At 39.0% G+C, this 16,442-nt stretch overlaps 3 protein-coding genes across 4 annotated transcripts; 1 reads left to right on the top strand and 2 right to left on the bottom strand.

Annotated features, from left to right (window-relative positions):
- Positions 1–1,141: 1,141 nt before the first annotated feature.
- Positions 1,142–2,749, bottom strand: LOC103971412 (uncharacterized). 2 transcript variants are annotated; one of them, XR_001976717.2, is made up of 2 exons: positions 1,578–2,749; positions 1,142–1,379 (listed from the first exon to the last, which is right to left on the bottom strand). XR_001976717.2 is itself a non-coding variant. In XM_009385432.3 (2 exons), exon 1 carries the CDS (start codon positions 2,553–2,555, stop codon positions 1,719–1,721), a length of 837 nt encoding a protein of 278 aa, XP_009383707.1. In that variant the 5' UTR covers positions 2,556–2,749; the 3' UTR covers positions 1,142–1,379; positions 1,700–1,718. The 2 variants fall into 2 exon arrangements, 1 of the variants encoding a protein (XP_009383707.1); XM_009385432.3 differs by having other exon boundaries at positions 1,700–2,749.
- A 1,655-nt stretch (positions 2,750–4,404) lies between these two features.
- Positions 4,405–7,777, bottom strand: LOC135597606 (thioredoxin X, chloroplastic-like). The gene is made up of 2 exons (XM_065090791.1): positions 7,328–7,777; positions 4,405–4,875 (listed from the first exon to the last, which is right to left on the bottom strand). Exons 1-2 carry the CDS (start codon positions 7,655–7,657, stop codon positions 4,669–4,671), a joined length of 537 nt encoding a protein of 178 aa, XP_064946863.1. The 5' UTR covers positions 7,658–7,777; the 3' UTR covers positions 4,405–4,668.
- Positions 7,778–8,178: 401 nt separating this feature from the next.
- On the top strand, positions 8,179–12,471 carry LOC135597604 (E3 ubiquitin-protein ligase RING1-like). Its single transcript, XM_065090785.1, has 2 exons — positions 8,179–9,397; positions 12,335–12,471. The coding sequence occupies exon 1, from the start codon at positions 8,305–8,307 to the stop codon at positions 9,382–9,384; it is 1,080 nt and encodes a 359-aa protein (XP_064946857.1). The 5' UTR covers positions 8,179–8,304; the 3' UTR covers positions 9,385–9,397; positions 12,335–12,471.
- The last annotated feature ends 3,971 nt before the right edge of the window (positions 12,472–16,442 follow it).

Here is a 16,442-nt window from a genome sequence, read left to right as displayed (position 1 = left end):
ATTACATTCCATTGTATAATGTCTACCAAAAAAACAAACTAGTTTTTAGCCAGATGCTATCAACTCAGATACTGCTGCAGAACTACCCAAAAAGATCTCCTCAAGAGGTGTAAGTAATAAATTTGAGTCAGTTTTCTTCAAAGAGAAATGAGTGTAAAATCACACATTAAAGAGAGAACATTGTAAAAGGTATCCAAGGGCCTCAAAGAGAGTCAAGTATGTGAGGTTGTACCACCGAAAACTAGTTGAAGTTCAGCAATATAGATCAAGGACAATTTGATAAGTAAGAATTGTCTTCAAATAAGTGTACATGAACAAACCAAACCAATCAACCTAATCCAATAAATTCTGTAACCACTTTTGGTGTCTTAAGGAAGAAGATATGTTCCCTTTATCTGCTGCAGTTGCCAATGATCAGCAGTCAATGCTAAAGAAGTTATGCTTCTTACTCACCACAAGACTAGGGTCATTCTGGAAGATATCAGAGACAATGAGTGACAGATATTGACATTCATGAGGCAGTGTGTCTCAAAGTCAGCCATTGTGGATAAGACCAGATTATAAAGCCAAGCTCAGATCACACTCCCATTTTATTTCATCCTAACATCCCAAACCATACATATTTTAGGAGAATCTCTAACATGAATTTACCTGCATTCAAAGTAAATTGTACCTTTGCAGTAGTCATGTCTGTACTTAATTGATACCCATCAATCATTTTCATCTTTCATGTTGATCATGCACATCAAATACAACTGGTTTGAGTGATCAGTGCATAATGTTCATGAGAACTTGACAGTTCTAAATATCTTCTTTTAAGAGTATCGAACATGTTGACATACTAATGCTTTCCTCAAAACAAATTAATCGTGAGGTAGCAAGTTAGATAGTTTTACACCAATTCACGTGAAAGGAGAATTACCAGCAAGACTGATTCCAAAGGTCTCCTCCTACCTTTCAGATCACACTTCAATATGATTCAAATACTTATCAAGTGAACTGCTAGTACCAAAGTATAACATAGTGTACAATGTAATGTAAGCAGCAGGGAAGACCAAAAGACAAGCCATGAAGATCTGTGGCCATCACCAAAAAAGGAAAATGGCCATCATCAAAGAGTAAATATGGTCACTTTAATAAACATTCAGCAAACCCACATGGCAAGTAAAAAGCTTATATGAACTCCAGATCATTGTCAGGATATACTCCTGTACCATCACTTAACAAACATGTATTGAACAGTGAGTTAAATAGAGTACCAAACAGAAGACCAAAAGGTGAGACTGAAGACCACCAAACATCCCATCTATCAGCACAAGTCACCAGCCAGTCCAATCAGCAGCACCAAGTCAAGAATAAGTTCAGCATATCAGAAGTACCTGCAATCCCACAAGGCAATGAAACACAAACCTGTCATCCCTCAGAATAATACAGCAGAACATTTGCAGAAAGAAAGATCTACAAACGAAAGAGGAAATGAATCCAAAATTGGATTGCTCTTCGTATGAAAGGCTAAAAATGTTGAAGCAGAGGACAGACGTAAACTAGTTTTGGCTAATGCATCATACAGTAGTTACCTTAAAAATAGGATTTTTAGCAGCACAGCAGTCTCCCTACACTAAAAGCTTTCATTACAAGGGCTTAACGAGCTATAAAGAAGATTAAGTTGAGAAAGAGAAGAGATGAAGACTAGCGTAACGAGTAATTTGCATCTCCAACTACAGCCGCCGGCCGCTGAGGAATCGGATCTGCTCGTAATTCTTCTTGATGAAATCGTCGCATCGCCTGTTCAACTCGTCCTGACCCGTAGATGAGGGAGGGGCCTCCGGTTGCCTCGAGCCCCGCCCGGACGACGCCGTCGGTGGCGGTACCTCCGCTGCCCGAGGCGACTTCTCCATGATCGCCTTCCATGTTGCCTCCATCGAGTCATTCGCTGTCCCAGCCGCAGTGGCCGCCGCCGCTGCCTCGTCCTCATCTTTCTTCACCGTAAGGCTGCTCATGGACTCCGGTTCGACGCTCTTCTTGACCGCAGACGCTGACGAAGCGGTGGAAATCTCTCCGGACTCCGTCGTCAGGCACGACGCGTCGGACGTCGAGAATTCACCGGGATCCGGCGCCCGGACAGCCGGTGTTGTCAGAGACGGCGAGATCTCGTCGCGCCACATCTCCGGCGAGGGTTTCCGGAGAATGGGCACGGGAGAAATATGCAAAGGCTCGAAAGATTTGACCTTTGCAGGATTCTCAGGCTCCGCCACGCGCTCAGCCGCCGCCCATTGCTCGCGGTGTTGGTGATGCTCCTGCTTCTGATCGGAGAGCTTCCAGATGACAAGGATGATCAAATGGACGGCGATGAACAGGTACGGAGGCGCGAGCCAAGAGCGAAGGAACTCCCAGAAGCCAGGGACCGCGGAGGCCAGCGCCCCGGCAGCAGCAGGGATGGCGGCCCTGGCTGCTGCGCCGAAGGAGAGGATGCCGAGGAAGCAAAAAGCGATCTTGGCGGCCCAAATCGCAGTGTCATATCCATTTGTCTGAGAATTCCATCGCGGATTCGCCATCTCTATGAGCAATCTTACGAAAAGAACGAGGAAAATCTCAAACCAAACGAAAACAACAAATAATAAAGCTCGAACAAGACGCTAAATCCAGAAGCAGGAGAGCGCCACTGGCATCGGAGATCCGAGGCAAGACACCATTGCCGGCAAATCTCGAACCTTTCTTTGCGTTTGTGTGTGTGTGAGAGATAGCGAGAGAGAAATAGAGGTGGTTAGAGATGAAGTGGGCTATTTATCACATGACTTATTTTAATTACTGTGCAAGAAAAAGGACAAAAATGACTTACATTTTCACCAAATACCTTTAATTGGTGAGAGGAATACATGTGTATATTTAATATTCCATGGAATATAAATTAGGGTTAAAACATTACTCAATAATTTAAAGATAACGAATTATTTGATGAGTATTTACGAAACAAGATAACGACCGTTCATCATCTCATCATACACAATCGCATGGAATGGTATTTCCCACGAAGAAAGAAGTCAAGTCAACGGTCGTGCAATTACCAAACATTTGTTAATCTTAAAGCAACGTTCAAGTAAAATATACACGAAGTGGATGGACAGGATCGACTCAGCCAAACTGTCCCTCTTCATGAGTTTTGGCTGCATGTAAACCACACACACACACACACACACATCGACAAACATATCTTTTCTCCTCCTTCCCTGAAAGAACATTTGGCAATTGGATGAGTCTCATTCATAGCCTCAAAGTTCGAAGGCACACTTGAATCTAAAGCAACACACACTAATGATCACCACTTCATCTTTACATCGTCGTCCTCGAAGCCCAATGACAGTGAAAGCCGCCATCTCAAGCCTTTCCTCCAGCAGCATCAGTGAAGACGCTTGGAACTAAAACAATCATCACAGCTTTGTCTTTGTTCCCTATCTAACAATGGATTAACAAATAGCAGAAACACTAACCACACCCAAATAGTCATTCGTACATATGCATATCGATCTTTCTCAGGCCCTCGATCATCCTTTCTTTTTATCTAACCGAAGAAAGGGATGGTTTTAGGCATCGTTTGATTCCGAGGATAAAAGAAAGCATGAGATATCACAACCACAGTTGTTACAGTGCAATCCTCGCCATCTCGAAGGCTTTCGTTGATGCCCAGAAGCCATTGGAACTGTGAATTAGCAAGTTGATGAGCAGATCCTACTTCTCAAGTACAGGAAAAAAAGAAAAAAAGGAGACTTCGACTGTGTCGGGAGACAAACGATGTCGAGTATCCACAAGAAAGTGATTGACAGATTCGACAGTCTTGGATTTTGATGGAGTTGAGGCCGCAGTACCATGTGATTCATAGATTGCTCCCACGAGGAGTTTCCTATGAAATTTGAGAAGCTTAATTGAAGAGTATGTACATCCAAAAGCCCATATAAACAAAGCATTTTGCACAATCTATGACAAGATATTGGAGGAATTTTTAAGAGGATTTTTTCCATAAAAATGAGGAAATTTTAGTCGAACATTCCTGAAAATCTCACTCAAAAAAATCCCTCAAAAATCCACATTTAATTAATATTTATGGAAAATTAAAATTTGCAATTTTGACTTGAATCCCTATCTGAAGTGAGTTGATGGCTGCAGAGCAATCATTTGATCAGCAATTTATGTCATAATTCCTTTTAAATTCCATATGGATAGATTCATCTATTCTGTTCTTTTGTCCGCAGTTCTTTGAGAAAGGGGCATTGCCTCAAATGTATTCATGAGATGTGAACAAGGAGAAACAGGCTTTACAACGCATACCTTTGAGGTAATTCCCATACATCACAAAATGAACTCTGTTCTTAAAGTAGGAAAAGTGCCAGCTCTGAACTACGCTCAACATTGTCAAAGCTCATATTTAATACAACTAATCCACATATTGCCATCAAAAGACAACTGCAGATTACAGTACAAATCTTATTAGGTGTGTACAGAAAAATATTTTGGTCTTACAAGAGGCCAGCTTGCATTTCCAAGAGGAAGGGAACTTTTTCCTGGACTCATTTGAAGCCTCAAGCAATAGGCTGCAGCTTACATGAAGTTATAAGAGGAACTACAGATGTCTGGGTCATCTAGATTCAACAGTGTACTTGAGCTTGAAAGAGATTAGACTACAGATGTGGGCTCCAAAAAATTGTCCAAGTATTCTTTCAGCTTGACTTTGGTGATTGCACCTTCCCTTCTACTTTCTGGAACTTCTTGCCCATTCTTGAAGAGGATCAATGTTGGCAGGCCATAAACCTTGTACTCTGTGATCAACTTAGGATTTGCATCATGATCGATCTTCACAACCTTTACTCTGCCCTTGTATTCCTGAAAGCTTCAAATTTCCAGTCAGAGAATTTAAACGTTACATCATTTAGTAAAACTATGATGCCCAATACACGAAACATGTAGGTGCCTGAAACATGTGATAAAATTGTAAGCAGATATCAAGCAAACCTTTAGAGCTGTAGTTTTGCTGGTATAACATGAACGTTACGCAATCATCTCAACTATTGGGTTGGCTACATGGATTTTTTCCTGCGATTGAAGCTATTGAAGGTAATATCACTAAAAAACAAGTTCAATTGGTCTTAAATCAGTGACCAGTCAGTGCATTTAGATTAGGTTCAGGTATGTACTCACTCCTAGGGAACTGTCCAACAACAACTGTTTTATGATCATTCGATCATATAGCTAGACATGAATAGAGAAGAAATATTCTAAAACTTTTTCTATTCATAGGCAATGATTATACTTTGCATATTGCCTTCCATTATAAAGTGTTAAATTTTCAAGGAACTAGTGGAACCTGAAGTATCTGTTCTTAGTTATGCATGTTTGGGAAAAAAGTGGGTCAATATGCATCTCTAGCTAACAATGTGAATCAGATAAACATGTACTTGCAAATCTGGTTCACTTCACCGGATTGGCTAAACCTTGCATGATCCAATGGAGAAACTATGATATCTACATACTATAATTTTTGTTCTAGATCTAGGAATTCAGCGAGGAATTTAATAGATTAACATACAAACTTACTACATATCCAGCTCAATTTAACCCTATTACAGCACTCATGCATGTTATACATCATTTCAAACCTCTAACCAATAAGAGACTCCACATCAAAAACAAAAAAGAGAATGATTGTAAGGACAACTTATGTTGGTCCTTTTTGTCTGATACAAGACTATCATCCAATGAACTCATTCAGTAAATTTAGCATTTTGCAGTTACTTATCCTTGATGAATAATTGTCTGATTCTTCATGTACGTATATATATTTTCAAATATCAACATTAGTTCTAATTGAATGGAACAGATCTATAACATGTTTCCACATATTTTACTCTTATATTTTCAGGAAACTAAAACTTAAATAGCATTAATTTAAGATTGATTACATGGTACTAATAACATAACAAAAAAGTTCAGTTATGTCTGCTAATTAGCTCTTCGACATCATAGCTTAAGAGCAGCAATTATTGCGACACTCCTTAAAGTTCTGCCATGGAACTACTGCATATCATTTTCTATCTAAATCTCAAAAGTAACAACAGTCATAGTTTCTCCATATAATTATCTCACAGGTTAGAATCCTAATATGTAACTTTGCGATATAGACTTATGACACTTCTTTGAATAGATAATGCACCAGTGTTTGGCAATATATAACCCTGCACCATCATACACACTCATCAATTCTGGAGCAATAAGAACACAATTGAGAATCATTCTCATAATCTTAGTCATTATTCTAGCATATGAAATGAATTTTTGCATGTCATACACAATGAGATATCAAATTGAGATACTGTGGCAACACCAGTAACAACATGTCAAAGATCTTGGTGTAAGGCTAACGTGGAATATCAAAATTAATTTACCTAGCATTGATTCTAAGCATGATCGTGATGGAAATAAGAACTTCAATAATTATGGGCCTAATAGCTAAAATTACAGAGAAATTGATACATATCCACTATGCCTTGTTGGCTCCCCAACCTGACAACAACATGGGAGGAGAAGTAGGTGAAGTGCTCATTCGTGTCAGGAAGATGGATGACCTGAACTGTGGGAATATAGGAGGGATTAGCTTCCATGGGAAGATGCAAAGAAGTTGGAAGGAGAGTACTTGAGTTGATGGTAGCAGGGAGCGGCATGGTAGTGGAAGCATTGTAAGGCATAAGCTGCTAGCGGCAGAACATGGACACCTACTTCCTCTTTATAAGCAGAAGAGGGAAAGATGGACTTGGGATGGCGGCGACTAGAGATTAAGGACAGGAAAAACGCAATCACAGTTGTCCAAAGGCACAGAATCGAATGATGTGGTTGTTTGTGGGATGGGAGGTCTCACAGTAGCCAATTTCCATCGATCACCCCAGTGATTTGGCTCCTCCACAAAGGAGGCTTCCTTCTAGATACAAGAATCATTTCAACCCAGTACAGGTTAAAATGCTGTCATCTACCAATATAAGGCTTTAATAAAACAAAACAACAAATATTTTGTCACGCAATATCTCGATGTTCTATGCACCTTCCTAATTGAGAATCTACTAAAAGTGGTTTTGCAACAATCCTGGACGTGCATCTTACATTCAATGCATATTATTTTAGCCTAAAAGCATCATTTTCTGACAAAAAGGAATTAAAATGCTCATGTCCCTTTGAATTCAATCTTTCATTAAACACAACCCCCAAAAAATCGATTTTTATACTGATATAACGCGACAATTAACAGAAAGGAGAAATCTTGCAATGGTTTGGCACAAGAAGAGACCTGGGAAGCCCACTCGACGACGGATGAGATCAAACGGCAGGGCCCGCACCAATCGGCGACGAACTCCACCAGGACCGGGATATCAGACCCCAGCACCTCAGCCGGGAACTCGCTCTGGTCGATCTGGACGAGCGCGCCGCAGCGGACGGAGAGCCTCCTGGCGGCGAGGCGAAAAGGGGCGACGTGCCGCCGCGCCCCCCACCGAGCTGCGGGAGCAGGGGGGCGTGTCAGCGGGAGGCGGATGCGGCGGCTGAGGTCGAGATGCGGACCGAACGAGGAGGCGGAGGGGGCTCGAACGGCCGCGGAGGGGGAGAAGCTCGTCGTCGCCATGGACGGAGAGGGCGCGGGCGCTTCTCAAGCTGTGTGGCTCTTCGTGCGGCTCGTGGTAATCCGAGTCCACTCGTTTGGGAATGGCGAGAGTCGAATCGCGACATAGAGAGTGTCGAGTACATGCCTCACATTCGAACCAGGTTTATCGACATTTTTATTTATTTATTTATTGAGCTATAAATTTAGCGTCCTCTCTTCTGCATGCTAAAATATGGAAAAATAACCTTAATTATCATGTAGATTTATTAGTAATTCTTCAGCACAAGATTTAGTGGCCTCTCTTTTGCCTTTCGCCAACAATTTTTTTTTCTAAATTATGAAAAATGAATCCCAGTAATGATATTTTACCATTTTTCATTCTTAAATTTACAGATCATTATACTATTTTTAATAGCGACGAACAAAAAATTTATGTTTTATTGTGAATATATATATATATATATATATATATATATATAATTTGGAATTCAATGTCTTCAGCTCTTGGGAAGGTTGCTACTTTTGGTAGATATCGTGCTGTCGCTGACACGAGTCTCGTGCGTTTCTTTCAGCGCCCCCGGTCGTTTCAAAACCTTCCCTTTTGCCCTGCGTTCTCGCCACCGAAAGTTCCCTCTGCCTCTCCCTCTCCCTCTCCCGACCCCGTCACCATGTCCTCCGCCGGCCCCGGCTCCGACTTCCAGGAGTACTTCTGCCACCAATGCCAACGCAACGTCGCCATCTTCCCCTCCTCTACCCTCGACATCACCTGCCCTATCTGCCATGGTGGATTCCTCGAGGAGGTCGACCCTACGCCTCCCAGCCCCGATCCCGCCCCTTTCCCCATCCGTAACGCCATCTTCCCCCTCTCCATTCCCCGTGGCAGCTACGACTCCTTCCTCCTCTCCCCATCCCCCCTCCCATTTCTCTTGTCTCCAACCAGCAACTTCGAGCTTCGCAGCCCTAGGGACCTCGCCGACCTCCTCGGCCCCGTCCGCTCCTCCGAACCCTCCCCCACCCCTGGACCCGCTCCTTTCAATCCGATGCTCTTCCTCCAGGATTACATGCGGCAGTTGCTCTCCGGTGGCGCCAACATCCAGGTCGTTCTCGAGGGTGGTCCCGTCGTCGGCGCCGGCAACCTCGGGGACTATTTTATTGGCCCTGGCCTCGAGAGGCTCATCCAGCAGCTCGCGGAGAACGATCCCAATCGTTATGGCACGCCTCCGGCTGCCAAATCCGCTGTTGAATCCCTGCCGGACATCAGGATCTCGGCCGAGTCGCTTGCCTCCGACGAGGCCCAGTGTGCCGTGTGCAAGGACGCATTCGAGATGGGGGATGAGGCAAAGTTGATGCCTTGCAAGCATATCTACCATAAAGACTGCATCTTGCCGTGGCTTGGGTTGCATAATTCCTGTCCGGTGTGCCGGTATGAGCTGCCTACTGACGATACGGACTACGAGCAGCGCAGAGGGGCCCCTGCAGCGAGGACATTGTCTGGGGTGGGGAATTCTGGTGGGTCCACAGCTGGGGCTTCTATAGAGGGGAATTCTCCAGGATCGGGGATGTTGCAGAGGAGTTTTAGTATCTCTCTGCCCTGGCCATTTATGCCTTTTGCAACTCAAGGTCTGGATGGGCATGTTGTTGGAGTTGGTGATGGGGGTAATGGCAACGCCCGTGGTAATAGCAATGACGCAAATTCTGGACAGCAAGGGTACAGGCAGTCAGAGGCTGAGCAGGAAGATCTGGATTGAGAAGAGTTGAGAGGTACAGTCTCTGACATTACTCTTGAGATTCTTTCATTTCTGATAATGAAAGCCATTGAATGTTTTGTCATTTTGATTCATGGTGTTTGTTATATTATGATGTTTCTAGTAGGAGATATATTATTGTCATTCATAACTACTCAGACATGTTTCTCCATATGAATTTCTTAATGCTATTTTATTGTCTTATGTGCTTATTTCTGACCCAACTGTAGGTTTTAATGGCAGATTATTGAGTTGTAGGTTTCCTTGCTCTTTTTGATATGACCGAATTAATATACTTCTAACTAGATTTTATTGCACACTTCTTTATTTCTATTATTTCAGACTGCACTATTTAGTTCTTGGAACTATGCAGATTATAAAATATCTTGAAATTGATCAATTTCTTGCTGTAATTTTTATATGTTGACCAAGTTGGAACAAAGAGTGCAAGCGTTTCTGACTTTCTTCTTGTAGATTTCAATGGTGTAGTCAACAAATGTGTTTTCTTGTGATGATTATCCCCACATGCTACCTAAGAATTTTAGCATTTAGAATATATGACATGTAAGAAGCTTAGAGAGGAAGTGATATGGTAAACAGCCATTAGTTCAAATGAACTAGTGGCATGGTTAACCTTCCTTTTTTGCCATTCGATGAATATGCTAAATTGGGACTCAAAGTTATTATAGATACACATGAGACTATTATGGCATCTTAGACCACATAACTTCAAATGGATATGATGATGTCAATTTTCTCTATTTTGATGGTTGATGTAGATAATGCTAGATTTGAGTGGTTTTAGATGGATGTCCCTTGAAATAAAATAATATTTTATTTCAATTCTGATTTATTTAAACAACTTTCTCCTAGGTGTTGCTTAGTAAATATAGAGTTATATTTGAAGATAGATTTCACATAATTAAATGTAGATGCATGCATATTGGTAGCAAATTTTCATCTATTGAAGTGCATATGCAGGACCAAACTACCTTTTTAAAATTTGTAACAGTGCTGTCTGTAAATGAACTTGTTATAGACACTGTGCATAAATTATTATTAGTAGAAATAGTAAAACATATGAATGTATAAAATTACGGAACATCAGATATGAATTGATGTACAATGTGTATGGCACTTGTTGGCTTGGTTAGTTGTCCTCTATCTATCTTGGTGCAAAGACATGTGCCTTAGTGCCTCCTGCAAGAGCTGCATCTAATTGTGCTGGTCTAGGACACATAAAGCCAGTGTGGTTGCATCAGCGGAATGTACATGCATATGGAAGTGGCAGTCAAAATTACTGAGGGCTAATACATTCTCCTCCGTAAACCTTCCAAAATTTCCACCATGGCATCCTCATTTATCATTCTTAAACCACCTAAACTGCCGGAAACTGGGTTCTCCAGATGTGTTATGTAACCTGGTTATGGCTAGTGATAATAGTCAATGACAACAACTAAAATGACCTCATTCATGACCTTACAATGGCCACTCAAGTTTTGGTTTAAAAGATTCGGAAAGTACTAGAAACCATAATGAACCTTAAAACCAACCTTCCAGCACACAGATAATTGGGGCACAAATACTTTCATATTTGTGATACACAATATATAACCTTCAACTGGCACAAGAAAAATGAGAGAAATTGGTCGATGCAGCAGATGTGGTTCAATCTTCACACAGAACCTTGGATTGGTAATGTTTCAAGCTCTAGGCTAAACGGAAAATTGCAAAGCAGTCTGTACATGTAGCAGCTGTGCAAGTTGAATGCCATCTTGATGATTCAAGAAGGTTTAGTCTTTGGATAAGTTATTGGCATCTCCAAAATCAGGTCTGGATATGTATCATTTGAGGAGCTCCAGATAGGAGAAAACTACCATCCTGCTATGTTACTGATAAAGGAGCCTTGTTTGTGGTTTTGTAGAAAATCCGAGTAACGGTTGTCTCCATAACTGTCTAATTGCAGGTAGAAAATTCCTGGTTGAAGCAGAACTTTGGCATAAGAGGGACTTATAAATTTAGTACTGGCAGGAATATTAGCAGACACAATGGTCTTTCCTGTATCATCTTTATTTCTTCGGTTGTGGTCCTTGTATAGCTTCTAAGTTTTAGCTGGATGTGGTCACTATATGAAAGAGGATCAGTGTCATGCATTCCGCTTACCAGCTGGCAGCGAAGGACATGAGCCAAGCCCATCAACATGTGTCATACACGTGTGTGGACAGACTAGTACAATAACAATCCTCTGAATTCTGCCCATGATCGATAATTCATTGCATAGTCGGGGTTGTGATGCATTATTACATATTTATGATTCTTTCTTTGGTGGGTATGCTCTTGTTTTGTTGAAACGTTGGCTTTTTCTCAATGTAGAAGCTACATTGGTTCACAGAATAACACCTCACTCTGTACTCTGCCCATGATTGATTATTCATTAGCCTAGTTGGGGTTGTGATGCACTGTTCCATTTTATGATTCTACGTTTGGTGGTTGTTCCCTGGTTTTGTTGAAATTCTGGCTGTTTTATTCAATGTAGAAGCTGCAAACAATCACACAATTGATTCGAGATTTTTCGCTGTAAAGTTGATGTTTATGGCAGCAAGCATCTACCTATATCTTTCTGAATCATTAGTTATTCTACTTGTGGTCTTTTCTTTTTTCTACTTTACTGTTGTTGAGAAAACTTCTCACTTGCTAAGTAAATCCAGAACCCTTGCAGCCATTGGCAAAAAAGGAAAAATGCCTGGAGGTGTCATGTTGAGTTTCCAAATTTCTAGCAGCCTTCCCATTCTTGTTTGACTTTACATTCACCTCAACAATTGTTATCCTCACTCCAAGTCTTGGAAAGAATGTTTGATATTTTAATCTACAAAATTTCTCTACTTTTCTGATGATGGCTGCAAAATATTTTCCTGCTATATATTTTTTTTAATCTGGCTATTTTCCCTTTCAGGATGGAACTCAGGGACGCTCTCCGAGGTATATATTACAGCATTTTGCAGCGATACATCCAGAATTCAAGTATCTCCATATTTTGATCTGTTTTTATCTATCGGGAAAAAAGATATATATATATATATATTTGTTATATACTTCTGTTCTGGTACGATGGTCTGAGGCTTAATTCTAATACCTTGAGCAAGTGATTCCGGAAGCCACTAACAGGGATCATTCAGTGGCATAATGTTTGGGTACAATATTGGATATGTTTATGTGATACCATTTGTAATATTTATTTAAATTATTGGCAAAATATTTCTTTTATTTTTTATTTGTTTAACTTCGTTCTGCAAAACACTCATTTTGAATTTTTGGGTGAGAAGTATTATGTTATTGTACTGCAGATAAATCTGATCTACAGTGGTAGAAATACTCGGAACTAATTCTCATACCAAGTAAGAACAGGGGAACCTATCGATTGAATCAGGCAATTTCTACAGGAGCTTCTTTGCCAATCACCGTACAGTAAAAGCACAATTACATCTGGAAGCAAGATTTGAGCACGAAACACCAAACACAAAGCGGCATCTAATCTAAGAAAAGCCACAAAAATTTCAGTATCAGCACAGGTGTAATTTGTACAGGGCTGGAAAGAAGAACTCAAAGGAGTTTACAGGACAACGTTCATCGACTCACAATCCTTCTCTGTCGATTCCAGCAGGAGTGATCTCCCAAGTCCCGGAAAGATCTTCCATCAACTCCAACTCCTCTTCCTCCTCCTCGATCGTGTCTAATACCTTCGCTGCCTTGCGCTTCACGACCGAGACCAGCTCTGGCGGCGCCACCTCCGTCGCAAACTTAGAGCCGTAGTAGCCTTTCGCCATCCTGTGAACTATCATGCCTAGGGATGGAGGAGTAGGTAGAAGCACAAAGAAGGCACTCTCGGAATGCTCCAGTCTTCTTCGTTGATCCCAGCAGGTCATAACAGAGTATTTATAGACTAAAAGAGAAACGTTCTTCACAAGTCATATACCTTCTAGATTTTGTGTGAGAGTAGACCTTTCGTGTGTGCTTTCGCTTACGCTGCGTAGGAAAAATATGGCCATTAGGGGCACACGTCTGTTCTCCCTTTGTCTTCTTCCTCCTCTGGTGTCTGTGGAGGACGCATAGGACATGCTGCAGCCGCCCATGACCACTTGATGATTAATACGCGTGCAGGGGAAGTTTCTAGGAAAGGAGGGGGGGTTTCCTGATGAGGCCGTGTCTGAACAGCCACGTGTTGCTTTGTGATTTGGTTACGTCTCTCTATCTAGATGGGTTTGGGTCAATTGATTCGAGAATTACTTGGCTTTCAATCATGGCTCTCTTAATGTCTCAAGTCAAGAATGACAAATTAGTTTATGTCAAAATATAAAATCATTGACCTTGTCTTATCTGACTTAGATGCAATAATATTAATAAACAATTTAAGATGATAGAGAAGATTAATAGATATTTATATCTTCGATTAATTTTAAATTCCATGTGGTGAAGAAGTAAGTCAATTTGTTATCCACGCATGTGAGCGGGTGTGAAAATGTCAAATCACACATCATGTCTCACATCCAAAGGCGTTTCTAGATGCTATATATATATATATATATATATATATATATATATAGCAGTCCTTTATAATATTAAGGATTAATTAGGATGTACTACGATGTCATGTGCATGGTAAAAACTCAGCAATAAAATTAAATATGATTCTATTGATTAAAATAAAATAATAAAATATAAAAATTATTTGAAATCGTTATAAGCTATCTTAAGGAAGAATTTGGTACAGGTTTAATATTACAAACACAAGAAGACCAAAAAAATCAAGGAAGATATCTATGATTTTAAACAGTATAAAATCAAGCAATAGATATTTTTTTTTTATTGAAGAGTTGATATATAACTAATAGGGGCAATAAATATTGATTATTTGTAATCATAGACAATAAAATTAATTAAAATATTAAATAAAATAAAAATTATGAGATTTTCGTTTTAGAATAAAATCTCTACCGATCCATCATAATGTTGTTTATTAAAAAAAATTAAAACATAAAATATTTACTCAAATAATTTATTTGATATTTATACTATGGGTAAAATATCTTAGAGATTTAAACTTTACTTAGTGTGACCGTTTTTGTCAAAACTAAATTAATCAAGTCTAACTTCCATTTATTCAAACTTCAACCACCATACATAATATTGATATATGTAACTATTAGGATCATATGGACACTAAGATAGGGTAAATTAATCTTATAGCAAATTTTTTTTATTTTAAAAGTTTGATCAACAAATATATATCCAAAATACGATTAAAAAGTGTGAGTAAAAATTACTAGTAAGTAAATCAGTATGCAATAGCAAATCAAGGCAAGAGAAGAAATACAAATCGATTTACAGTAGTTCGGTCGTCCCGACCTACGTCCATTCCTGATTTTTCTTTGTTCGAGACCACCGACTTTCACTATCAATCTTCTTTCCAATGAGTAAAGATCAACTACCCTTATTATAACTCTTCTCCTTTTATTAGGGGAGAACCTCCACACTCTAGCTTTTACAAGAGATCTCACATTGTATGACTTAGAATCACTTTTAAACTCAAGAATGTGGTAGAAACTTAAACAATACTCAAAGAGAGAGTTTATAATACCTTTGTACTCAAGAATTAGTGCTCCATCAAGCAAGCATGAGTGAGGTATTTATAGACCTAAAATACTTCATAAATGGTGCTAAAAATTTAAATCCTTAAAATTTCGAGGTAGTAGTGATACTACCATTGGCATCGAATGGTACTAACGTCATAATGAGGCCATGAATCAAGACTCTAAAGATACTACCACTAGCCTAAATGGTACAACTATTGTCTTGGATAGTATTATCGCTAGCATGAGTGGTACTATCATCGAAACTACACAAATATTGCTTTTCGATTGACTCAAGCGGTACTACTGCTTGGACTTGATGGTACCACTACCCCGGCCTACTTTAGGTCATCGATTTAACCTTCTAATATGGCCAATTTGATCATGGTTTAAGTCCAATGGGTTTCTTGACAAGTTGGCATGATTTCGACCCATAACTCAATTTAACCTAAAAAGATATCGATCAAGATTTTACAAATTCAACCATATATCTAGCATAATTAAGAAGCTTTCAATACGTTTTTTTATTTCTTATTTTTTAATATGCTTATGAGTCGACTAATAAACTTATTATTATCGTATTAAACCTTTTTCAACGGATCACTTTTTACAAAGATTAAGTTCTCATCGATCAAAAGACCTATTATAACCTAGCATATCTCCCTCCCTGGATGATATTAGGATAATAATCTTTTTATCTATACTAAGACTATCATGACATATTATATAGTTATATTATTTTTAATATTAAAATCATGATGATATAAATAAACATGTAATTTATTTCATACATAATGTATAGTTAAATGTTGGTAATAATTATGCCAATAAAAATATAAATAAATTCATATTTATAAGTAAGAGATGTAAAGCTTCATATTTCTAACAAAATTTAGCATGAAGAAATTAATAATTTGCACATGATATTGCAGATACAAATTTATCATTAACCCTTTTTTATAATTATTTCAAACGATATTTAATAACATATATATATTATCATTAATATGAATTAAAGTCCCCATAATTTAAAAAAATAACACAAAGAGATTAACATAAAACTCATGATATTGGATAGGGTAGTTTTACTACCAATTTCAAGTGTCATAATATTTTCATGGGGTAAAAGCTCAATAATAAAATTTAATTTGATTTGATTGATAAGAATAAAACAATAAGATTTAGAAATCATTCCGAATAAATTTACCAATCTTTTGTGTAGGTTTATAGTTGAATTCATTCTCTTGATAGAATATCACAAGCAAACATAAAAATGAAAATAGATTTTGTGAAAAAAAAATCTTAAAATTGATTTTCTCAGAAAAGAGAATCTTAGAAAGAAGGAGAACAAGATTTTTTTTCAGTGTAAAATCAAACAGATGTTAGGGGTAATAATTAATATGTGTAATCATAAACAACGACTCCAATTAGAAC

The sequence above is a fragment of the Musa acuminata genome, chromosome BXJ1-2 (genome assembly GCF_036884655.1).
Source record: "Musa acuminata AAA Group cultivar baxijiao chromosome BXJ1-2, Cavendish_Baxijiao_AAA, whole genome shotgun sequence".
NCBI lineage: Eukaryota > Viridiplantae > Streptophyta > Magnoliopsida > Zingiberales > Musaceae > Musa > Musa acuminata.
This window is presented reverse-complemented; position numbering and strand designations above follow the sequence as displayed.